The 25,894-nt window shown below is 38.5% G+C and overlaps 1 protein-coding gene across 1 annotated transcript in view; it reads left to right on the forward strand.

Annotated features, from left to right (window-relative positions):
• Positions 1-3,803: 3,803 nt before the first annotated feature.
• MYRFL (myelin regulatory factor like) overlaps positions 3,804-25,894 on the forward strand; it is a 121,999-nt gene continuing 99,908 nt past the window's right edge. Inside the window, exon 1 of the mRNA XM_054445027.1 lies at positions 3,804-4,223. Coding sequence (XP_054301002.1) covers positions 4,178-4,223 — 46 coding nt within the window. The 5' untranslated portion in view covers positions 3,804-4,177. The remainder of the gene's footprint in view (positions 4,224-25,894) is intronic.

Here is a 25,894-nt window from a genome sequence, read left to right on the forward strand (position 1 = left end):
AGAGTTGGAAAATGTAAGAGACCTAAAGACCATAATCAGGAAAATATGCATCATATTTGTTATTCACTGAGAGGGAGGAATTTCCACTTAAATCCCATGTCCACCAGCTGGATTGTGCTCTCAGCGGAGTGCTCTGGATTCTGATTAATAGAGATTTTCTAGTCCTCCCAACAACTTCCTTCTCAATTCTCTTCAGTTTCCACAGATCTCGGCACCAAAGTTGCATCTTGTGGGCTCCATTGTGTTTTCACACAATATGCTATTTGTCCTTCACAGTGTTTTGGTTTATTTTTCTGTTTGTCCATCTTGTTTTTGAACAATTGCCAGCATTTAAAAATGAGGAAATCTAAAATCTGCATTTCAAGCTGCTCTTTTAAAATGTGCCGTTTTGAGAACACTGAGCCTACATTCTTGAATGACAACACTCGGGTGAAGCTGAGTGACTCCACCTGTCGGGTGGCTACACCCTTGCTCAGGGTATGCACTCCGTGGTTTGCTCTATGGCCCACCACCCTGGATTGTCTCCCTGACACCAAGGCTAAGCGACCCACTTTACTCACTTATCTGCTGGGCCTTGGAAGTATTTCAGTTCGGAACCCCAATTCTAACCTTAGCTTCTCAGGCCATTAAATGAAATCTCATTTCTATGATGCTTCCTGTCACATCACTGTGCTGCTGAGAACATGAAGTCTGTGGGTGAATTGGTGGACGGGATCCAGAATCATTACTTGGCAGTGGATTATAGCGTGATGACTCATTTCCAGTGGCCTCCAGGAGACTTGGTTGGGAGCTTCTCTTGGAGTCTAGGGTTTGCCAGAGGCTACATGTTTTAGGCATATTAATTCATATTTTACCTAAAGGCATATAAATCCTTAAAAAAATATCATTTGACTTCATCGTTGCTCCCTACATCCAGCCAGTAACCATTGCTTTGTTTTACGTCGCCTTGCTTCGGGCTTTACTACAGCCTACCTGGATTTTGCAGTAGCTTCTTAAACTGCTTAAACTTTGGTTATCACCCCAGCCAACACCTTCTGCCACAGAGATCTCTCTGAGTTAAATGGGATTGTATCATGCCCCACACCCACGCAGATAGAAACTGTCAATAGATACACTTAGAATGAATATGCATGGAATCAAATTACATTCAGAATCTACCACTATAGGTAGTGAATACAACAGAGGATAGCAGAGGCTGGGCTGGGTAATGGGGGTTGGGGGGTGGGAGTATAAAGAGGGGTTGGGTAATGGGTGTAAAAATCTATAGAAGGAATATGATCTATTGTTTGGTAGCACAATAGGGTAAATACAGTTAATAATGTATATTTCACAATAAATGAGTGGATTTGGAATGTTCCCAACACAAATGATAAATGTTTGAGGTGATGGATACCCCAATTACCCTGATTTGATCATTACACATTGTATGTTTGTATCAAAATATCATATGTACCGCATAAATATGTACAACTATTATGTATCCATAAAAATTAGAAATAAACTACCACCATCTTTCTTCAGCCTACTTTCCAATCTCCTCTGGCACCATACTAGGCACACAATCTCTGTACCTGTGCTCTCTGTCTTCTGAGACATTGCTCATGTTTTAAGAAACATACTTATTGTTTAATATATCCTGTACCACTGTAGGATGACTGTAGTTAACAATAATGTGTAGTTTCAAATAGCTAATAGCTGGAAGGAGGTTGTTGAATGTTTCCAACATAAAAAGATGATAAATGTTTGAGATGATGGATATGCTAATTACCCTGATCTGATCACTACACATTATATGTATGGAAATATCATTGTGTACCCCATGAATATGGGCAATTACTATTTGTTAATTTAAAAAAATGAAAAAAAAAAAGACCTATGCACTGTTTAAGTGTATCCACATCCTAGCTCTTTGTGGCACCTTTCCAGATCCTCCCAGATTAAATTACTGTCCTTTCTCTGTTCTCTTGAGACATTTTCCCAGCTATCAGTCTGCCCTGAGTTACAGTCACTTGTGTTTTTCTCATGCCCTAGATTTCAGTTTATGGAGGGCAGGGACTATTATTTATTCATCTTTTTATTTCCTGCACCCAGCAGATAGCTTCATACAATTGTTGAAAATTCATTTCTTTAAACAGCTTGATGACTTGTCCTTATAGATCTGAGAGCCAGTGTGACCATCAAAAGAAGCTCCTAAACCTTTTCTTTTCTAAGCTAATCTTAGTTTGCTCATTTTCAAGTAACAGTATATGTGTGTAAAATATATATTTGGAATTATGTCACCTACTAATTCTAATAATGAAACAATAGACAAATTTGGAAAACGGGTATTCTACAAGGCAATGAGCCTGGACTATAGAAAAAAGTCAAAATCATGAAGAGCACAAATCAAAATGATAAGGGGACTGTTCTGTATTTTAAAAAGACATAACCAAAGGCAGTGCATGGACATCCATTGGATCCTTAATCAGAAATCAAAAGCCATAAAAAAGATTTTGGAGACTGGAAGAAATATATGAGATGATAATATTACATTTCTTTGGTATAATGATGACATTGCGATTATGTGGGAAAATGTCCTTATTGTCGGGACACATATACTGAGTTATTTAAGGGTGACATGTCAAGATGTCACCAACTTATTTTCAAATGGTTCAGTCAAAGAAAGGATATGGGTATATATATATATACATTCAGAATCTACCACTATAAGTAGTGAATACAACGAAGGATAGCAGAGGCTGGGAAGGGTAATAGGGGTTGGGGGTGAGAGGATAAAGAGGCATTGGGTAATGGGTGCAAAAATATATAGAAGGAATATGATCTAGTGTTTGGTAGCACAATAGGGTAAATACAGTTAACAATGATTTATTGTATATTTCACAATAAAGGAGTGGATTTGGACTGTTCCCAACATAAATGATAAATGATAAATGTTTGAGGTGATGGATACCCCAATTGCCCTGATTTGATCATTACACATTGTATGTTTGTATCAAAATATATGTACCCCATAAATATGTACAACTATTATGTATCCATAAAAATTAGAAATAAACTATATATATAAAAACTATATGGATATATATAAACAAACTATATATGGATATATATATATCCATATCCTTCCACACACATATCCATATCCACACACATATCCATATCCGCTGCTACCACTCTGTCTCATATATATATATATGTATATATATATATGAGAGAGAGAGTGTCAATAATTGGTAAGTGTAGGTGAAGAGTGTATGGGTATTTTATGATACTATTTTTTTTTCCAAATAGAAAGTTGGGAAAAAAGAGAAAAGGAAGGGGCGGAAAGGATAATTTAATTTCCTAATTATATTTTCTTAGGCTATTTTTAAATGAATTATAGCTAAGCAGTGAAAACAAAACATTTATTTGGGTATGGTTTTATATTTAGGAGTGAATCCAGTTAGTAGTGACTCAACTGTAAGAATTATTAAATTGGTAGTGCAGTTTTTGTTGCTTGTTAGAGAGACTTCTCATACTTTATGGTTTATACTTTGGAAGCAAATAAGCTCTAGAGGAAATGGAACAGGTATGTATTAAGGAATTTAAGTTTTTGCTGTAAGTTTGGAAATACTTAACAAATTCTAACTTTTCATTATCACAAGCCTTTTAAAATTACCTGTGATTATAAGTATCTATAAAAGTAATTATATTGATTTATCCCTTTTTTCTAGGTTAAAAAAATAAGTATGTTTTATTGGTGGTAGCTAAGTGGATCTAGTTGATAAAGGTGGAGATATAAATATATTGGTGTAAAAGGACAAATAAGAGATAAGACTATGTATTTATTGCCCATTTGTGTAATTACATGTGTCACTAAGGACAAAGGTCCTTAAAGACGAAAAGCAGAGTAGAAACAGTTCCCTATATTAAGATAGATGAATTTGCTACCTCTTCCTTCTTCATGAATTTTTTTTAAATGTATGGTTGTATATCCTTCCAGTTTTATAATCACATTTGAAAACTCTACCATCTTTCTGGGCACAATTTGATGGCCGAAGATATGCTTCACTCCAATAAAAAGAAAATGAAGATTTTTCAAGAGCATTCGTAGGCTTCAAATCAAAAGGACAGTACTTACTTCCTGAGGTCTGATAACCGTTGTTTTATGAGGAAATAGTACTAGGATCACAGTACCATGGATGTGGTAGGCGAAAATGAGGCCCTGCAGCAGTTCTTTGAAGGTAAGAGGCTGATTTCCAGCATGAATTTGCTGCTTCTGAGAAATGCTCACTATCCCTGTTTCACCTTTTCCGTATTCACTTAAACTCTGTTTTGAAAGAAATGCTATCATACTTAGGTAACTCTCCTAATATCGAAAGTAGGGGTTTATTTGCTACATTGGAAGCAAAAAATCAATGGTATGGATAGAAATTTTAAACAAAACAGGATTTTCATCTTATAGTTTGGTTGTTAGAATCAAGGAGTCAGCATATTTATGTTATTATTACTTGTCTCTGTCCTGTGCTAGATTTTATTTTTTCCCATGCCCTATGTTTAAAAAAACTACATAGCCATGCTCAAATTCCATGTGAAGGGAAACGTGACCATCATTTTTACACGGTAAGGTATTTTGCATGAGGGAGTATGAGAAGAAGTGAGGGAAGACCTGCTCATTTACAGAATCTAGGAATCAGTCAGCAGCACATTGAGAAAAGTGCTTTTGGTATTTCTTGTGCTTTGTAAAGTGCCTGACAAATAATATATATTTAAAAGTTGAATGGAATGGGCTGAATAGTAAAGAATGTTGAACACTAAAGAGTGATGGGGCGTACCAAAGAAATAGTGAGATTCTATGTCACTATTGGGAGGAATCAACACCATGGGGTAGTTTCTGTGGCTTGGATTTTTCCAGAAATGGCAAGAAGAAACATAAGACCAAGAGAATTATCACATTATCTCGTCCTACCATCCATCCCATTGAGTGTTCTGTCTCTGACAGTGGCCAAGTTGGTATTGTCTACCTGGGTCATGCTTGGCACATGGTAGGGGCACTAATGTTGCTAGACTGTTATTGCCTGATTTTATATCATATATGATTTTCATTTGAGCAGCAGGTAGCAAGCTTCAATCTACCATTGCATCTATTTTAGAGAAACCAGCAATTTATTGTATACATGCAAAAATCTACTATTTCCTTCTAGAGCTAGGGAAGACCTGAATATCGAATCTGTTCTACCTTCTGTTTTTTGAAAGAGCTTTTATTTCTATGGGATCCCTATACTGTCCTTGTTTATAGTATTTTGGGAGGTTTCTATGGATATAGTTTCTACAAGTCCCCTCTGCAGCTTGTTGCAATTATCTGATCATTATTATAAAAGTATTTGTCTTAGTCCAAACCAAACTCTGTGGCTCCATTTGAAGCCTTTTTCATGGGGAAAGTCCATTCTCTATTGAAAGAGAATAAAATGGTCAGTGTTTTTCTTACATTATCTGTGAATAGTTGGAAAAGGTGGTAGACTTCACAAATTAAAATGAAGGCACTAGCTTAAGTGATTCCCATCCCCCTGAAAATCACACAGCTAATTGTCAATTTTTTCTTCTCTACTATTCAGCAAATATTGAGCACCTACTCTGAGTCAGGTTCAATAACCACTTTCTTTAAATGGTAGCTTGTAGGGCTTTGGATACCTTCTCTTACATTTTAATAATTTCCTTTCTCTTGACCCTTTTCAAATGAAGGCAGCTGAACTGAAGCTGATATTCTTGATCTGCAGTCCAGTGCTCTACCTCTGAGCTATACCCTCTCCTTGAATCTGATATTCTAATGAGAAGAGCCAGTTGTTTCATGTCACGCTCCTATTGATATGTTATTGTTTCTAATCAAATACCATCTCATATATAAAAAATTCAGGGTTTGAAAATCAAGAAAAAAATTTGACAATTTGTTACCCACCTGAAAGCTATTTTCTCCATTTCCTCAGGCTCTTCATTCTAAGAAACTAAGCCCTAAATAATGTATGTTTTCCTCATAAACATTTTTGTATTAAAAATTATCTTGAATTAAATGGCCTTGACTGTCAAAGCTCATGATGATCTTAGTTGTTTTTTTTTTTAAACTTCCAAACGTGACTAAATCTTCATGGTGTCTCAGGAAAATGACAAGGGTGGTTGTTCTGGGTAGCTGATAATTCTGGTTCTAATTCAAATCCCCGTCTGCCACTGATGCAATAGGTAGGCTTGTGAGCTAAAGCAGAAGAGGCGCCATCAGGCACTCTAGAGATCGCAGCATCCTCTGGAAACTCAGACACCATGTGAGATGTTTGGCTTTTTCAGCAAAACGGTACCACTTCAAGAAAAAGGTTCAGAAGATGGGTGCATTGTTTTATTTATAATAACTAAAAATTGGTTACAACCTAAATTTCTAATAGTGGTGGATTTATTAATTACGGTTCTAACATGTAATGGAATATTTTGTAACTATTAAAAATGATGACAAGGAAAAATGTTTATGATATTAAGGAAAAAAGTGAATTACAATGTGGAATATATAAACACAATTAGATATATATAGATAACTTTCTATAACAAAGTTTACTAAAACTGGGTTGAAAACAGTTAATATATTTCCATTCATGCACACACAAATACATAGAAAAAACCATATGAATATACTTTAAGCATTAATAGTAACTACCTCGGAGTGATAGGATTATGAAGATTTTTATTTTCTTTATCCTTTGTTATCTAAGTGCTTTATAATTTGAATATATAATGTTATAATCAGGGAAGAGTTTATCTTAAAGGAGAATAGGTTTAATTCAGCAAAACGCTTCTGTTTAAGATCCATGTGTCAAGAAAAATTGTAAAAGATTTTGACATGGATTAAAAGGATTACTGGGTGTCTTCCATAGAAAACTATGCCTAAATCACATCATTCTGGGCTATGGGATTCTGTGGTGTTTGCGCCTTTCAGTGTGGTAGAGCTATGTTAAAACTCTGTAAATTGCAGGTAACTGATATCGATGCAGATGATTTTTATATATAGATATGCAAATGAAATATGTTCTTAGGGGGATCAATAGTTTCAGTAAAAGCCATTTTTGCATTTATTTATAAATTCATTCTATACAGTGTATGTGTGTATCTGATGTTTGAATTCACCTCAAGTTTGAACCAGATTAATAACATCTGTTGAGCATTTACCATGTGCCAAGCGCCGTGCTATTTACTTTACATCATATCGTTTTATTCTTACAACAACCTTCTGGATAAAAAGGAATTAAAAAATGAAGTACAGTAAATCCCATTCCTCACTTTACTTCATTATCTTTGATAGCTATAATCTTAGACTCTTAATTTGTACTATCTTGATATCAGAGGACTCATTATTTGTTTCCAAGCTCTTAAAAATAGTTTATTAAAATTGATTTGAAAACAGTATTGTTGATTATATTTAATCTCTAAAGAACAAAATCTTGAGAAGCTATTTATTTATCTTCTTCATCCTGAAGTAGGTGCTCAAATGCTTTGTTGGCTTAGCATTGAAAGCAAAGAGGAGATTCCGGCCCAGATTGAGCAGAGTGGGGAAAAGTATGCTGTGGGAAAAACTACATACTAAGATCACAAGTAAAAGCTCAAGAAGGAAACTGGCAGAAACTCTGGCTCACTTGTTGAGGTTTGTGGGAGTAGCTGCTAGAACCTGGACAGTAACCACCAGGCAGCTCTTGAGATCTACGAGGAAGAATAGTCTGTTCAGGAAGCTGCCATCAAAAAAGCTTTGAACATTTTCTGCCCCTGTCTCGCTGCTTAAGATTTAAATTCTCCAGGTAGCTATTATCAAAAGAGGGCAGTGGGGATGCAGGGAAGGCAGAAACATCTGCTGTCCATAAGCTGTATAGGAATACCATGGAAGTGCCCCATGTTCAGGAAAATGGGGGAAATGCTGAAGGCTTTGGAGCAGACAAGCAGTGACTGAGTGCTTAATTCAGATGGGATTAATCTAGAAGGGCTTCAGGGAGGTTAAGCAGAATTGCTGTGTAGAGGAGAGCCGTTGCTTGGAAAAAGTGCCTATATGATATTGGCATATAGTAGGCACTTACGGATATTTATGTAGTGAATGAATGAAAGAACAGTGCAAAAGACTAGTCCATTCTAACCAGGGCTGGGGCACCCAGCAAGTTCAACTGTATGAAGAGGGAAAACTTGCCCAGTAGCAGAATGGTCTGGTGAATAGAACATAGATGTTGACAGAATGCCTCAGATTCTATTATTAGCAGAGATAAAATGATAAATGTCTTAAGTGGTTCCTGTATATTATTTCTCCAAAATGTGAAAACAACTTTGATTAGCTGGTTTCTGAATTTCTGACAGAAGAATCAGAAGCTCTGAAAGCCGAATGCAGTGTAGAGAACAGAAGCTGCCCAGTGCTGGCACTGGGCAAGTCTGTCTTATGGGTAGAGTATCTCTGGCCTCAGGCCAGTCTCTCAATTCTCTGTCTTTGGGGCCACCACTTTCCCACTCTCTTAGACAACCAGTTTCCTATGCCCTCTTCCTTCTGTCCTAATAAAACCTAAGCTTGCACAGAGGAGCAAATGGCAAATGATCTAACACCACCTTACACCTCAGTAGAGTCTTGTATTCAAAGTGCTTTCATAGAACATTGAAACTGTCTGGATCAAAAGCAGCAGAAAGATTACCTCCTCCAGGAACAGGTCTGGTTAATCTCTAATGGTGGAATTTTAGGTATTATGTTGTGCCCAGCATCTCTGAAATTATCCCACAGATATAGATAGATAGATAGATAGATAGATAGATAGATAGAGATAATATATAGAGAGATAATATATCTATATAGATATATTATACCTTCTGTTTTTTGAAAGAGTTTTTATTTCTATGGGATCCCTATACTGTCCTTGTTTATACTATTTTTGGAGGTTTCTATGGATATAGTTTCTATATATATTATAGATAATATATAGAGAGATAATATATTTATATAGATATATAGAGATGTCTATATATATATCTCTGTGGGATAATTTCAGAGATGCAGGAGTTCACTGTTCATCTGTGCAGGCAGCCTCTGATTCTGTGTGGAAACAGCAGGGACTTCCCAGGAGACTGGGAACAAGAACATGCCAAGGACAGGAAGAACCAGCCAGGTCATGCAAGGAATTTAGGATTATCTGAACATTTCTATGAAATTATCTGAACATTTCTAAGAAATACCTTTCTTCTTTCATTCTGGGATCTCCAAAACAAAGGTGATTTAATTAGAATTTGAAGTGTGCCATAAGGAGATTAGAGCTAACCTTTGTCACCTGCCCACGCTACCTTTGAGACCTGTCAGATTTATCACTATCTCTGGGGAGTCCTGGAACAAAATCACCCAAACAAACCCTTCTGAGTGGAGGACTCCCCACCTTCTTTGGTGTTATTGATATTGTCATCTTTCAACTTTGAAGTTAGAACCTGGTTTCTGGAAGACTCCACAATGTCTTGGAAGCTAAACATTCAATACATGGACAATTGTGGATAATATAGATAACCTAAAAGAAGAAGATAGTTATCACTAGTAATTTTACTATTTAGTGCTAACTGTGTTCAGTTTGGTGTGTATCTTGTGTGCTTTTTAAAACAAAAATGGGATTATATAATTTGTGCTTTTTAGTAAACATACAGTAAGCATCTCTTAATGTTAGTTATTCATCATCAACAGGGGTCAGTCAATTATGGACCACAGGCCAAATCTGGCCTGCAGCCTGTTTTTGCAAATAAAGTTTTACTGTAACATACTCTTTACATATTGTCTGTGGCTGCTTTGATGCTGTGAGCAAAGAGGTGGATGGTTGCAATAGAGACCATGTGGCCTGCAAAACCTAAAATACTATCTGGCTCTTTACAAAAAAAGTTTTCCAACCCCTGATCTACAACCTAATTAATAATCATAATAACTGTTGTCAAGCACTTACTATGTGCTGAGTGCAGAATCGTCCTTAGGAACATGGGTTCTGAGTCATCCTGGCTGTGATTCCTAGCTCTGCCATTGACTACCTCTGGGACTGTGGATAGGTTCGTAAGGCTCTGCAGGCCTTAATTTCCTTGCTTGTAAAATGGGGATAACCCTCTTATCTCAAAATGTGGTTGTGAAGCACTATGCGTGGCACAGAGAGACAGTAATTTTTAGTTACTATTTTTCTCGTTGTTTCTTAATTATTATTTTCTCCATTTAGCATCAAGGCAACCCTGGGGGATTTCTATCCTTGTGTGAGAAACATGAGGCTGACAGAGGTTAAGTAACTTGCTTGAGGGTTATCCAGATAGTAAGTGGCTGCAAGGTCATTTATTCCTTACCGTGTTTATTCAGTCAGTTGTCAAAGTCAAAATAAAAATGTAGAGATGAATCTCTAAATTTAATGTTTTATTTGGGAAGAAAGAATTGCAATTTGGAGCATACAGGCAGGCTAGGTTGTCTTTGGTAGGCTTGAAGAATAAAGAGGAGGCTGGAGGTTTTATGGAAAGGAGAAATGTTATGTCTTGTTCTTTGAGGAAATTAATTGACACTATTAAAGTTTAGGGAGCTGGCAAGTTTTGGTTGGTGAGTGACAGTGGTGGGTAAAACTAGTTTTAAGAGTTGTAGCAGGTTGTTTCAGCAACGATTAGATATAAAACTGGTCTAAGTTTATATAGCAAGCAGTTTCAGCATCCAGGCTTGTAGAGAATTACATTTTTTGAGCAATGTTATATGCCCTGAGTGCTTTTTCCCCCTGGCCTCATGACTCTGTTTTAGTTGGCTATGACAAGAATGACCTAATTTGTGTGATCAACTTTCACACAATCAAAAAATATTTGACTGTCTCTCATGAGCCTGCTGCTCTCCTAAGAGCCAGGGACTCTGTGATGAATTAGCAGAATCCTTGCCTTATAGTGGCTTCTTCTCTAGATGAAGGGAGAAGACAATAGGAGATAAATAAAACAATTATTTCAAAATGCCATTAATTATGAAGAAAATAAAACCGGATGGTGGTGCAGAGAGTCTGATGAAGAGAGAGTTACTTGAGCTAAGACAATCAGGAATGGTTTCTGAGGGGATGACATTCAAGCTGAGACCTGAAGAATGACCAGAAGCAAGTCATGCATCTGTCTGGGAGAAGAACATTTTAGGTAAAAAGAGCAACTGTGCAGTCACTGAGCTTGAAGTGGTTGGGAGAGGGGTAGGAAAGGAACAGTGAGGTGGAAGTGCTTGAAGTGTGAGTGACAATGGGGAGGGTGGTAGAAAATGACATTAGAGTTTGGATTTTTATTCTCAGTGTGGAGAGTTTTAAGCAGGAGAACAAGCAGGGGCAGATGGGTGGGATGTGGGGGTGAGGAAGACAGAGGAATCTCTTTAGGATGATGCCTAGGTGTTTGTGTCAATAATTCATGGATGGTAATACAATGTACTTAGATGTGGAAGACTGAAGAACAGGCGTATGTGTGTGTGTGTAATTAAGAATTCATTTGGGACATTTTACATTTGAGATCTCTTTTAGACAACCAAGTGGAAGCGATGAGGAGGCAGTTGGATTATTGAATTTGAAACCCAAGGAAGAATTAGAGCTGCTGATGTCAATTTGGGAGTCATCAGCTTAGAGTCATCAGTTTAAAGCCCCTGAGACTACGTGAGATCACCAAGAAGAGTACAGATAGAGAAAAGGGTCCCAGATCACTCGGATTTTGGGATCCAAGTGAAAGTAACTAGTAAAGGAATGTTTAGTGAGGTAGGAGGGAAACCAGCAGAGTGTGGTTGTTAAACTAGGAAAGAGTTTCAAGAAGAATATGGTCAAACGTTTCAAATGTTTCTGAAATACAAGACAATTGCCTATAGAATCTGGGGAAAAGAAGGTTGTATGTGACCTCGAAAAAAGGATTCCGTGCAGTGGGGAAGGATGTCCAGTCAGTGGGTTGAAGACAGCAGCCTGTGATCAGTAAGAAAACCACTGTCATTTAATGAAGGAAAACCACTGCCATTTAATGAATGTTTTACTTTATGTTAGATATTGTACTAAGATGTTGGCTATATTAATTCTTAATTTGCACAACACAATGAATGATAATGTTGTCAGTATTTTAGAGATGAGGAAACAGATTCAGAGAAGTTATGTACTTTGCCCAAGGTAACACAGCTATTATGTATGTGAAGTGCTTACATTTGGACAGAAGTCTGTCTGGCTCTGAAGGCTTGTGTCCCTATCCACTGTGCACATTGTCTTCTAATCAGGTCACAGAGAACATCTATAGAGATAGTTGTAGAACTCATGTCTCCTGTTAAGATAAGCAGAAGATAAGCAGGGCTTGCTTTCTTTTCTTTTTTTTTTTCTTCTGTACAATTTGCATGTAAAATTATTCCTGACTGCTAGCAGTTGGCACCTGACTGCCATCTGCCATTATTCCTTAGAAAATCCCAGCTCTAGCACAATAAGATGAGGTGTTAGTGGCAAAAAGGTAATGGCTTATGTTCATTGAGCAGGCAGCTCCAGAAACTCATAATGTAAGTCCACTAATAAGAGTACAAAGATATCAGAACACCATCACTGTTCTTCAGTACTGCTCTGTGCGTAACAAAAATATACAGAGGAAAGTTAGGCAGCAGGCTATGCTCAGAAGTGCAGTATAAATATTAACTCTTAATCTTGTAATTTTGGATAACCTGACTCAGGACAAAAAGTCCAGCAAGATGGGACCCCAGTGGTTGACATCCTGGTATTAACAATATAAGAAACAAATGTCATATATGGCAATAAGAAGTAATGTGTTCTGAAGACAGCATCATGTGACTTGATGCTGAGAATTAGTGTCATTCTCGTAGGGTTAAAGCTACCAATAGCTCAACTATTAAGAGCTGAGAAATATGCTTCTTAGGAATCTTCTGTGGTATGCAGGCTAATGGCGTATGCCTTGTTTCAGGCACACTTGGCTTTGAATCCTGGTTTCTTTGCATCTTAGTTGTACGACCTTTTAAAGTTTCCATGTTCTGCATCTGTCAAATGGGGATAATAACACCTACCCTCTTACGGTTGTGAAGATTAATGATAAAATGTTAAAATGATAGAATAAATGGTAGTGGTTTTTATTATAGTATTTGCAAGTGTGAAGGAACCAAATTGCTTGTTTTATTTATTGTGAAACAAGAACAAGTACAGCTACATACACAGATCCATACATTTCTTTTTCAAAGAAACACTCCTGTCTCCAGGGAGTTATTACAAGTTTTACATGTTCACATTAATTCCAGAGAATTTATAATCATAAAATCCATTTATAGCCCTTAGTTGCCAAGCAACAAAGGACAAAGTACTGAGTATTTCCTTTTATTGCAAAAGGTTCAGCTTTTCCATGTTGGTCTTGAAATCAACATTTTTCAGAAAACACAGAACAGTGAAACTTAATATATTTCCAAGGTTTAGTTGGCATTCTTTGTTTGGGATTAGGCTCAAAGCTGAAAGAAATATATTGTTATTATTGTCCTGTTCTTAGATCATCTGAAGCATTTTGTTCTAATTTTATAGTAAATCTGTAAGAAGTTCTGAAGTTGAGAGACTGCAAATTCATTTTAAGGAGATAACTTTTTTCAGTTTACCTATGTTCTGTGATGCTCTCACTTTAAAAGAACTGGTTCTTTTATCTATCAACTGTCTTTCAGGAAAGGCTGGGGTGGTATAAAATTCATACAGAAAAATGCTATCTGCTGACTTCGTTAATCACTGACCTCAAGTAGGTCATTCAGCCATGCCTTGGCAGGGTTTGGGGAAGCTGGCTCAGATCTGAACTAAATTCTCTACTTCCCTAAAAGGGATAGAAGTTTTTAACTACTTCTGCTGTTTTTGTTCATGAAAAACCAGAACTAAAGGTTTGAAAGTCCATATAATCCAGAAGGATGTATTACTATTTAACATCCCATAAAGAACTCCAGTACAACTCATATATTTAACCGCTCATAAAAGCATGCATGGGAAACAGTTTTTTAATTTGCATAGCTATTTTTTTTATTCATCTGTACTAAAACAGTGCAAAAGCAGATTAGACATCTTTGGAATTTTACTGCCCTTGTTCCTATCTGTGTTCTCTATATGTAGTGGATTCCATAGATGGAAAGAGTGAAGACAATGATCCTCTTTTTTCTTCCGTTGTTGGATTAGGGAAGCTTGTTGCTTTGAAACAAATCTATTGATAAGTCTCATGAAAGTTCTTGAAATGGAAAAGGTTCCCTTGTCCCCCTCACAGGGCATGTGACAGGGGCAGTGGCTCACTTCTTCAGTGCCCTGCTGCTCAAATCTCTAGGGGAGCATACAGACGGGCAGGCTGTGGGGCTCCAACACCACAGCAGTGTCTACAGGTGAATGCTTACAGCTCCTAAAGCCCCAGTGGATGTGTGTTACAGTGTGCTTTTTTAGTTTTGCCGTCTATAGGCTTGTGTTAACCAGCTCAGCTAGACCCTCTACCTTGTCACAAGGAAAGAGGGCTTTCTTTATCCCGGGTTCTTGCCTTGGTGTACCAGAAGAATCGGATCACACGTGGGCTTGGAGAATGAGTGCAAGGTTTTATTGACTGGAAGTAGCTCGCAGCAGATGGGGGAACCAGAAGGGAGATGGTTTTCCCACTCAGTGGCCCGGATTGCCCTGGCCAAATTCCGTGTGCGTCTGCCGGTCAGTGGCTAGCCGGCATGCCAGTGTGGGTCCATTCCTCTTGACGTCCAGCCGCCTGTGTGTTCCTCCACCAATGTGCTCCTCTTGCCTCCCAGCTGCTTCTGTCTCTGCCTTGCTAGGGTCTCGGGTTTTTATAGGCACAGGATGGGGGACGTGGCAGGCCAGGGTGGTCTTGGGAAATGCAGCAGAAATGCCTGTCCTCACCTAGGTCCATGGAGGTGGAGCCCTAACTAGGGAACACGCCCTCCTCTACCCAGCACTCCCGCATCAGTCCTATGTGCAGGAAGAGGCAGAAATAACACAAATGATTATAATTCCACAAGATAACAGCTAGTCAAAGCTCTTCTGCTAAGAGTAAATATTCCTTGGAACGATTTTTCTGTGTGAATATAAGAGTAAGATCTAGCTGTTAGCATGAGCAGGCTAATTCCAGTCAATCAGAAGAGGGACACTTTAAAATCTATTATCCAACCATCTCAAGTGTTGTTCCTTAAGAAGCATTTGAAGAACTGCCATTAGCTCCTTTTATCTGTATAAGGATAAGACAAACAAAAATTTGCTTCCTTCCCCTGAGAGAGGCAGGTTTCTGTGTGAGAATCTGAAATAACCTTTACTGGTGATGAGGAAGTCAGGTTTGTGAAACAATGCTCAGAACCTGTCCTCCCCTTTGCTGGCTTTTTGTGAAAATGTTAGAAAAAACAAAAATCTATAGACGGCCACCAATATTAACATGTGTTTATTTTGCCAGTTCTTTCTTAACTCAACTTCAAAGTTTATTTCTCACTCCGCCATTTGTGTTATGCTTGCTTATAGAGTTTGACATTTTACAAACTCTTGCATTTCCATCAACTTGTTGGTCCTTCACACATTTAAAAAAAAAAAAAATTGAGCCTTAACAAATTGACAGATGTGCCTAAAATCGGATTGGTAAATTTCAGGCAAGACCCTGTGTTTTCATTCCAAGTCCAACACTCTTTTCATCTGCACACCACTCCGCCTACCCAGAGGGAAGAGCACGGAGAGACATGTATTGGCCCATTAGCTTCCGTATTCTAGAACGAGATGCCAATAAATATAGTCGGTATTTGGGAAAATTGCCTCCCTTCTATCCTCCTCTCACTCACTTACCCCTAGCCATTGTATAATTGCTCACAAACTGGCCACTGGCTACCCAACTCCCTCTTCAGGACAGAGTCAAAGTTTCCATCTTTTCGGACTTTGCCTAACCCCCTGCTTGGATGTAACTCATCTGTTATGAGTTCAACAATCGGTTCATTGTTCTGAGCCCTGTCTCCGGGGAAGTGGAGGCAGGGAGCAGGGGAGGAATTGGAAAGGGATGCACATTTACTGTGTGCCATGCACCAGTAGTAGATTCATATATGTTATCACATTTCGTCTGCAAGCAACTCTGTAAGGTGGTAAAACCCATCTCCTTCATCCAGATGAGGAATAGGCCCAGAGAAGTTAAGCAAAAGTAGAATTTAACCCAGGCCTGCCTGACTTGCAGTTTTCTAAGTCTCATGCTCTTCTTACCTCTGGGTCACATGGAGCTTTCTCCTTCTGGAGCACACTTCCCTGCCTTGTTTACTTGGTTAACTTGGTTCACTCAAGGTTCTGGCTTTGGCGTCATTCCCTCAGGGGCTCCCAGTGTGTTTCCACAGTACTTTGCGCTTCACCTTTCAAAGTATGTAATGAATGCCTTTTTTCCATGTCTGTCTCCTATGGACACCTGGAAGGAGGGAACTATGCCTTCTTCATTCCTGTAGCCTCTACACCTAGGGACTGGTACATAGCAGTCACTCAAATGTATGTGTTGAGTCAATAAATAAAAAACTCAAATCCCTTTTCCAGGATTCCAAGTCTTCTGGATTTCCTTCTTTATCCTGCAACTGGCTGAAGACTAGGCCCTCAGACAGTGCTCTATTTGACTGTCCTTTCCCTTTCTGCCTGACTCAGGAGGACAGAAAGGCGTTGCTGGGGAAGGACAGGCACTCCTGAAAGCCATAGTGAGCAGTTTTCTTGTCACATCTTGCTGAACTTGTGCCATGCAGTGTCAGCCCAGGGGACATTGATTTAATATTTAACACTGTACATTCCAGGTGAGCCAGCTCACCTGCAGAGCCTGTGGGTGGTGTCTCCTTTTTAGCTGTCCTTCCTTTAGAAAGGCTTTTTCCCTTCCTCCCCTGCCTCCTCTTCTTCTCCCCTCTGTTTTTCTTCTTCATCTTCCTCCTCCTTTTTTGGCCTTGGGCAAATTAGACTCTCTAATAGGCCAAAACAGAATAATAATTCTTCCAAACCTTGGTTATAAAATCAATGAGATTATTCATTTCTATGAGACATGTTCCTGTCATTTAAAAGAAATTGTCAGCTTCTCTTTCCCAAATTTATCTTCTATGGCTAAAGTTAATATTGCTTAACATGTAGTCAATTGTGTTTTATTTCTTTTTGGTTGTTTTATTTATTCTTCTGCATATTAACATTAATGTATGTTGTCGAAGAAAAAATGGAAGTAACATAAAAGTTTAATCCTCACATTGTAGGACTGGGAGAAGGCTTAGCTGTAAAGTTTCTCAAACTGCTGGTAAAATTGATTCCCAGACTTCCAGAAAGGCCAGAGGATCATGCTTAATTTATATTTCAAATCACTAATTTAAAAGGAGAAGTGTGAACTTGATAATGTACTAGTAAGGACCCTGAAATACTTTTACCATGATAGAAGTTACATGATGCAATGAACTAGTCACTTTCCCTTCTTAGTTTGAATCCCATTAAAATTTTTAGATTATTCACTGAGAAGCTGTGCAAAGCCACAAGTGCAGCTCTCTAAAGACATCGAGCCACCCAGCAGTCATTTATTCTTTACCCTGAGTGATTCCTAAGTTTGTGAAAAAGCAATGAAGGATGGATTCATGTGGCATTTTAGTAACTGTAATGCTAAAGGAACGTAGATCCATAACATTTTAAAGTTATATATGACTGACCCCATCAGCAGGCACACCCACCTTCTTTCCTGCAAACAGAAGCCAAATTTGTTCAGATAGAGGAGGAGAGTCCTTGAACCCAGAAAGAACAGGTTCTGACTCAGCTTTATCAGATGGATTGTAATTCATTTAAACTAGTTATCATCATCTCAATTTCCCCCCTCTTTTCCCTTGGTCTTCATAATTCAGCACTGCAACTCTTCTTTGCAACCCCTTCTAATATTTCTAAATAAAGGCTAAATGCTAATATTTGCTGAAGTACTTAGCAATATTAATAATAATTTAACATGTCTTAAATTTGTATTAGACATGTCATTGTTTTTATTAACTTTTAGTGTTTTTCTTCAACTCTACATTCTTCTGCTATTTTTTACAATTCTGCAAAAAGCAAAGTTGTACAGGAACACGTACATTATGTTATAGTAGAAAACACCTGAGCCCCTGCAATGACACTTGTGTTATTGAACTTGAGCAATACTTAAGCTCACTAAGACAACTTCTCTGAAAAATAGGGATAATAATAGTACCTATCTCATAGAATAAAATTGTTTTGAGTATTAAATGAGAAAGTAAATGTAAAATTCTTAGCATAGTATTGGTACATAATAAGAGTTCACTAAACTTACCAAGTATTATCAATCTTCTACATTGATTGTCTCTCAAATGGCTTAGCTCATGATTCTTTTGCTCCTTACTGAATCTCCTCTGGATCCCCTACTATTTGTTAGCATTCCTTTTAAAACCTGGATCCCACATCCTCAAGATCTGACCTATGCATAGAGGAACAGGAATTGCACTATCCTAGTTCTGTACTCAATACTTTTATTATTATAACTCTACATTAGCTTCCTTGTCTTTTCAAAACCTATGACAAAACTAAAAGACCCATGTCTTTGTCATCTATTCATTCATAAGCGAAATTTCCCCATAGTATATTTACATAATTAGAAAAACCAATGCAAACCTGTATGCTTAACCTACTAAATCTTATCCTGCCAAAGTCAGCTATGAATGCAATCAGTCAAGATTAGAGTCTGACGCTTTCTACTATATTGTACCTTGCCCACTTCCTTCACGTTGTCTGAATGTATGTCCAGTTTGCCTTCTCTATATTTTTCCAAATTACAAATAACATTATTGAGAAGGATGAGAGCAGGTAATTTTATGCTGAATTTTAGGATTTTCTTCAGGTTAGCTCTCTGGGAGACAGTTATTCTCCCAGGTACAAATTCATCCGATTCTAGCATAATTTCCTCTACATTTCTCCATCTTAGCTATAAATACAGCCATTTTTGACCTCTCCTCTCTACTCCCCAAGTTGTATCAAAAGCTCCTTCTAAATGTCTGCTTGGGTCTGACATCCCACTGCAGTGTTCCTGCCTGTTGACTTCCCTGTGCTCCCCTCTCCTGCCTTAGTGCTGCTCACTGTTGTATCCTTGGTGCCTAGAACACTGCTCTTCATTACATATGCAATAATTTTGAACGAATAAGTTCGTTTAGCATCTAGTTGAAATAAAGATATACATTTCCTTTGAGAGTCTCCCAATCTGCCAGTCAGGCAGCTGAACAGGAAAGGCAATGAAGTCCATTTGCATGGCTAGTTCTTGGTAGACACATGTAGGTTTCTGGATGTTTTCTGCAGTTCTTAGAGTCCAGCAGCCAAGTTTTTAATAATCCTTGCCAAATTTTTGCATCTGTGACAGTTTTAGAAAACCCATATGGGGGTTGCCATCCTGTTACCCAATGTGCTTGAACTATTTATTTACTCAAGTTGAATAAAGGTTAATTTTTATTTTATCTCTCAATTATCAGGCACATAAATTCCAGGTGATTCATGTCATGTTAAAGTCCAGCCAGAGACAGTCTTTTAATTCAGTTATTATTTCCAACAATGGGTCACGTTACTTCTGTTTGAAATAACTGATTAGATTCTTCTTGGGTCAATGTAAAACTATCTGTACAAGGAGACTGGGAGATTCCCAGGATTCCAGGTTGTTAGGTGGAGTTTTTCTTGAGGGCAGTGCCCTGGTGCTCACTTCTATCTCCAAGAGTACAAAAGAGTACATGGCCCCATGCAGATAAACTCATGCTCCTTCCCCGGCTCCTCATCCAATTCTCTCATATTTCCTATTTCAAGTCGCCAGCATGACCATCAAGACAGGGACTGGGGAATCACCTAGATTTCTTACAGTCAGTCACAAAATTCAATGGCTTATCCTCCCAAATACTAGCCACATACAGTGATGTGGTAAATGTTTAATAAGCAACTCTCTAGTTTTGGGGGAAGGGAAAGTTAGGAAGCAGCCCTGATTTGTAGCATTTGCTCATTTCCATGGTGTAAATGCTCTCACTATGGCCGATTTCAAGCCACTCACATGATGTTAAATATGAAGTTGGAAGAGATGTGCACAAGCTTGTACAACCTGGCTCCAGCACATTGCTGCACATTCTTCCACTTTTCCTGACCATACCACACCAGGTCAGACTTTCACAGCATTCAAGGCCCTAGGATCTGTTTCTGTTGATAGTTGTAGCCTTGTTGACGCCCGCTCTTAGAAGCTTTTTCCTGGCATCTTTTTGCTCCTGTTGAGTCATTAAAGTGCCCCACAATGCCCTGGTGCATCTCTGTTGTCACATTATCTCGCTATGATATGTTTTCATGTCAGTTTTTCTTACCAGTCTATAAACTTCTTGAGCACAGAAACTAATGGTAATGACAAGGGGTAGAATTTATTGAGCTGGGACCTATACTAAGCACTTTGCATGTATTATCTCATTTAATTCCCACAACTCCTCTGTGAGGTAGATGCTTGTATTAGCCTCATTTTGAAAATGAGGAAAGTAAATAAACGAAGACACTGAGAGGCTAGCTAACTTGTCCCAGGTTACACAACTAAGTCTCAGCAAAGATGTAAGCCCTAGCCGGACTATAGAACCAGAATCCTTAACTACTATTGCTTCTTTGTGTTTGGGTCTCTAACCCTTAGCACTGTGCCTGGCCCATATCACATGTCCACTGTGTTAAGAAATGCAATGTGGGAAGTTTAATGCTGGCAATATCCTTGACTAGTCTCTTTAAACTAGTCTTGCCCAGCTTCAGTGCAATCTCCCAACTGCAGGCTAAATGATCTTTCAGAATTATAAACCTAATCACATCACTACCCTGCTTAAAGTTTTTCAATGACTCTATCACTTTCAAAATAAAGTTATCATAATACACTTTCCACCATTCATAATTACGTTTATTCATTCACAGCTTTATTTACTCATCTAACAAGGTCAACATTTATTGAATAGCTATAATATTCTAAATCCTGTTCTGGATGCTTAGGATTTGTACAATAAAAAATAATTTTTGCCCTAGAAAGGCTTAGAGTCGAGCAGAGAGAAAGAGATGCACAACACATAATTGCTATGGTGATTGAAATAAAAGCACATACAGCTGGCAGTGGGGTCCAGGAATGATGCGGCCCTCAGTCTCTACCATGTTCTTCACCTGCCTCCTGGCTGTGGTCAGACTATGGGCATGTTTCCACAGAGTCCTGCTGCTGATTATTTGAATTTATTTGCACATGCCTTTTTGTTCCTAGGATGTTTATCATCTTTTACCTAGTGAATCCCTACTTAACCTTAAAAAGCCCTCTCAAGTGTCACTGATAGGAAGTCCTTGGCTCACCCCAGTCCAGCCTAATTAAAAGGCTCCCATAGTATCCAAGTACACGTTCATCATTACTTAACACCTTGCATTGCTATAGCTGATTTTCTTGGCCCTCTCAGTGGACCGTGAGCTTGTTTCTGATTTTATTTCAGGACACAGAATGAACACTTAAGTAAATGTGTAAGTAAATGAATAAAGCAATTAGTCAATTAATGATTGGTAATATCTCTAAGAAAATGTCATCCTTACTTCTCTAACTCTGGACTGGTTGTTTCTCTACACACTAACATTAGATTTTAGATCCAGTACTACATTTAATGGATTTTTCAAGGCAAAAGTATCCTAAGCAAATGAGAGAAGGGGAGTATTTTATCTCTCTTCATCTCCTCTATCTTATTTTCTTCCTCTCCTCTTCCTTCTTCTTCGAAATATCTATTAACATTTCCACTCCAGTTTTTCATGAACACTGGCATGTCAGAGGGAAACTATCTTTATGTTTAAATCCAGAAAGCAACCATTTGGGAGACCCTCATTATTATTTTTAAAATCCTTTAAACAACTAGAGTTGTTGGAACAAATTTTGTCATCTTGCCAGTTGTCTGAATTCTCTGGGCATCACTGTGTGGCACCAAGTGTGAAAGAATAAATCAAGAAGAGGGCCTTATCAGTGTTGGGGAAAGTGATGAAGAAAGCTGTTGGATGGAAATAAGAAGAGATCTTTATATAGGACTGGCAGGTGGTGAGTGGAGAAGGCAGGGAGTCCTGAAAGCAAGGTCTTTGCTGTGCCTTCCCTGCTCACACCCTTGGAGAAGCCCCATAGGCATATGTAGATTTTTTAGTAGGTCCTGTGGATGCAACTTGGGTGTGTTTGTAGTACTCCCTGATAGACTCATCTTCATAACCAAGTGCCTTTTTATTGTCTTCCTAAGGCCAAGAGCAGCAGGACATGTTACTGTCTTACAGCTCTTGCTGCACCTGGAAAGGGAGGCAGAGAATGAGGGTGAGGAAGAGCTTTGCTTTACAGAAGCAATACAGGGACAGCTTCTCTGACACACCCAGGAGGCCTAGGCAGCTTCTCCCTTTGTAAGCAAAACTGTGGCAGCCCTTCCTAGCTACGGAAGTAAAGAGTGGAACCTGATTTCAAAGTGAGCCTCCCTAATGGAGGATAGGATGCTTAAGGGTGCCCTCTTGGCAGGCTTGGGTGTTATAAACAAGTGTTAAAAACATTTAGAGCAAAGCGATTATTTTTAAAAGCATGAGATTTATTTTAGGAGCCATTTGAGAGTTGTTCTCTGTGTGTAAAACCTCCTGAAAACAATTTTATCTGACACTGTGGATTTATCTTTTTGAGTAATTTCCTTTAGATTTGGAAAACACAGATAGGATTTTGGAGTCCAAGAGGAAGCCAGCTACTGCAGGGATCATCTCTCCTTATTCATTAAGGCATTTGGGCAAGCCACATCAGGCAGGTCCTAGAGCTGTGGCCCATCTCCTATTTCTACCTGGGGGAGCAGGTGGGGGCCGGTTGGTGATCTAAAGCAAGTGACACAGGAGTCAGGTCTTAGAATCTATGGGCCACCTCCTATTTCTACCTGGGGAATTGTGTGGCGGGTGTGGAGGGGAGAGTGAAGGGTGCCATATAAAGCAGATGGGACACCAGCAGGGGCTTCAGAGGAAAACTAAACAGATTCCTCCCTCCATCTGCTTCTGTTAGCAGTCGGCTTGCCCTAAGCCCAGTGAAGCAGCAGAAGCAAGTCAGTCCTCCCTGCAGTTGGCTGGCATTGCTAGGGAGGCGGTGGGGCACGGGGCGGTGGTGAGAGCATGCTCAGTAGCCTGGGTTGGCTTCCCTGTGTGTCACTTACAAGCTGTGTGACTCTGCGCAAGCTGGTTAACCTGTGTAATCACTTGGCCTTATCTGTAAACTGGGAGTAGTATTGATGGACACCTCCTAGGGCTGTTAGGAAGATTAAATAAGGTCACATAAGCAAAGTGCTTGTTCTTTTGCTTGGCTCAGAGTGAGAAATTCAAACTCTGAGCGTCCCTGGGTAACTGCAGAAGTTTTTAAATTGATCTCCTTCTCTTCTTGTCCCCTTATAATCTTCCCACAAGCAACCAGAATGACCCTCGAAAACATAAAGTATATGACGTCACTCTCCAAAGGCTTCCTATTACTCTGCCCTCCTGTCCTACACCCATGCTCCTGTGCTCTAACCCATTGGATGATTTGTTTCTTGCCGCTGCCATTTTTTCTCCACCTGGCATGCTCTGCCCTTGATCCCTGCATGGCTGGCTCCCTCCTGAGAGAGGCATCCACATAGAAAAGTGCTCCCTCCATCACAGTCTGTTATACCAGCCAGTTTTGTTTTCCTCACACTCCGAAAATATCCTTTTATTTGTTTTTTTTTAATATGTTATATGTGTCCTACCCTACCCCGAATGTCGCCTCCTTTCCCTCCCTTAGAATACAAGCCCTCTAAGGGGTTCTTGTCTTCTTTTTCACAGCTGGGTCTCCAGAACTTTGCGCAATGCTTGGCACATGGTAGGTCCTTAGTAAATTGTGGTTGAATCTATGAAAGAATGAAGATGTCTTGTCCATCCTAGCCTTTCTTCAAAGTCCACCTGAAGACTCAACTCCACTATGAGGTCATTTCTGACCATCTAAATCTCTAGGAATCATTCCTGTGAATCCAGGAGGCATGTGGGATATATTCCACTCATTTTCATCTTAGCTCATGTCAACAAATTGAGCTGGTGATGTCTCCTCCACTATTTTCACAATTCTAAAATGTAGAGAAAGAAGAAAAGCCTCCAAATTCTTTTTATGAAGCCAGCATAAAACTTGATGGGTATTGGAGTGAGGGATAGAAAGCAGAACTATTATGTATTTAAACTGTACCTGGAAAAAACCCACAAAATTTATTAAGACCCCATTCAATTATCTGTCATCTATTTCAGATTTTAATAGATGAAAGAAAAACTTTATGACTTTCCACTGTTGGGAAAAGCGAAAAAAAAAAAAACCTTGTTATTTCAGGTTCTACAGATGTGAGTATTATAATCCTCTAGCAAAGCAAAGCACGGAACAAAGTGTACCTCACAGAATGGAGACTGGGAGTTGCCACAGATAATACCTGCATCATGCAGTGCTCTTGACACCCTTCTAAATGATGGGATTGAGTGCATTTGTTTATCTGTGGCAGCTTAGAGAACAGTTGACTCCAGCAAAACTGGCTCTCGTCTGCATTCAGCACAAATAAACTCCTTGCCTTATTTTAACCCTTGGATGCTGGCTTTTAGATATTGGCTATTGACTATCAACTAGTGGCAATCAGGAGCTACAATTCTTTGGTAATTGTCTGGTGGGGTAGGAGGTTCTTGTGCCACTCAAACTGCTGCAGTAAGACAAAGGCTTAGTCAGAGGGCTCTGAAGGAAACTCACATTTCAAGGCCCTGTTGTTGTTGGGTGCTAATGTATTCTTCTGCTCAGAAACTGCAGAAAGGATGGGGTAAAGGAGGGCATATAGAACAGAGAGCGTATGCCCCAATTATGTCACCTCTTTACTGAGGATTGTCAGTCCAGTCCTTGCTAGTGAAGATATTCATTCATTCATTCATTCAACAAATTTGTTTTTTTCAAAGAAAAAGGTCATTTTATTCTTACTCAGAGATGAACTTCTTTTATAACTGTATGATTACAAAAGTAATACATTTAAAGAATAAAACAAGTATAAAGAAGAGAAAACAAAACAAAGCACTATCACTGAAGATAATCACCATTAACATTTTGGATTCCATCTCTGTGGCTTTTCTATGTATTTGTTATCCAGACACATATACTTTCTCATTAGCTGGCTCTGGAGTCCTAGAAAATGTTTACCTCGCTCTTCAAATGACTTCTCTCTCTCTCTCTTTAAAAAAAGAAAAAGAAAAAAGCTTTAGTACTATGAGGTTACAGTGACGAATAAGACAACTATGATTTTTGCCCTCATGAACCTTTTCTAGTGAGTAAGATATAGGCAATCATTAAGAAGCTTTGATCTGAGAATTATTAGTCCAAAACCTTAGAAGCAGCATTTGCTTTCAACCTTGCTTTTCATGTAGTCTGAAAAATTCAATTTTTATGTAGCCAAATTTATAGACTTTTTTTTCTGTATATTTTTTGGTATTCTTATTATGATTTAAGAGTCTTCTTCTCTTTCCAAAATATACAGACATATGTGCCTGTTTTCTTCTGGTAATATTATGATTTATCTAAATCCTCCATACATCTAGGAATTCATTTTGGTGTAGAAGTGAGATTCTAGTATAGAACGTAGCTTTTTTTCATGGACATAAAATGATACATCTATCACAAACTAAATTCTCATAAATATCTTTGAGTTTATTTCTGGACTTTATTATGTTCAAAATATTGGTCTGTTTATTGTTGCAACACAATATTTATATTACTTTTGTACATCTTGTTGGTAAATATCCCTTTTTTACTCAGGTGTTTTTTATTATCATGGGTATTTTCACATTAGCATTCTTTGAGATAAACTTTAGAATCAGTTTGTTTCCTTAAGAAATTTTTGATTGTAGATATA

The sequence above is a fragment of the Pongo pygmaeus genome, chromosome 10, assembly GCF_028885625.2.
Source record: "Pongo pygmaeus isolate AG05252 chromosome 10, NHGRI_mPonPyg2-v2.0_pri, whole genome shotgun sequence".
NCBI lineage: Eukaryota > Metazoa > Chordata > Mammalia > Primates > Hominidae > Pongo > Pongo pygmaeus.